Source organism: Camelina sativa, unplaced genomic scaffold (genome assembly GCF_000633955.1).
Source record: "Camelina sativa cultivar DH55 unplaced genomic scaffold, Cs unpScaffold05486, whole genome shotgun sequence".
NCBI lineage: Eukaryota > Viridiplantae > Streptophyta > Magnoliopsida > Brassicales > Brassicaceae > Camelina > Camelina sativa.
The window spans coordinates 1-560 of record NW_010926571.1 but is presented as its reverse complement, the minus strand read 5'-3'; the positions used below and the strand labels follow the sequence as shown (position 1 = coordinate 560).

The window sequence follows — 560 nt, the reverse complement described above, 5'->3', positions numbered from 1 at the left end:
CGGAGAAGCTCCTTAACAAAAGCTTGTAAATAGACCATTTTATCCACATCTTTCTCATCAACGCTACGATCATCTCCCACCGTTGATTTAATCTCATCGTAGAGCCGAGATTGAATCTCAGGATTCGCAATCAGCTGCGCTATCCCCCACTCGATCGCTGTCCCCGTCGTATCCGTACCACCGTTGAGAAACTCGGAACAGAGCGTCACTAGCTCTTCGTTAGACGGCGTCGTTTCACGTCCTTCGATTTTTAAATCAAAGAGCGTATCCAAGTATGAGAAAGACGACGCCGTTTTATCAGATCCTGGATTCTGAATCGCTCTCCGCCGTCTGTCGATAACTCCGACGACGTAATCGACCTGTTCACGGCGGACTTCAAGAGCTCGTTTCCTCTCCTTGGAAAAGAACGGAGCGAGGATCGGAAGGTAATCGTCGATTCGTGGATCAACGGTCATCAGCACAGTTTTCATAATCTCATCCATCTTATCGATGGAAGCTTCGTCCATGACGATACCGAAACACATCTCTAAGAGGATACAAAACGCAGCGAATCTTGCGTT

General features: G+C 47.7%; 1 protein-coding gene across 1 annotated transcript; it reads right to left on the bottom strand.

Annotated features, from left to right (window-relative positions):
• Positions 1–5: 5 nt before the first annotated feature.
• Positions 6–554, bottom strand: LOC109131804 (cytochrome P450 77A4-like; the record flags this gene model as incomplete). Its single annotated transcript, XM_019242982.1, has 1 exon — positions 6–554. A coding segment is annotated over one exon (549 nt), but the record flags the coding sequence as incomplete, so codon positions are not given.
• Positions 555–560: the final 6 nt, after the last annotated feature.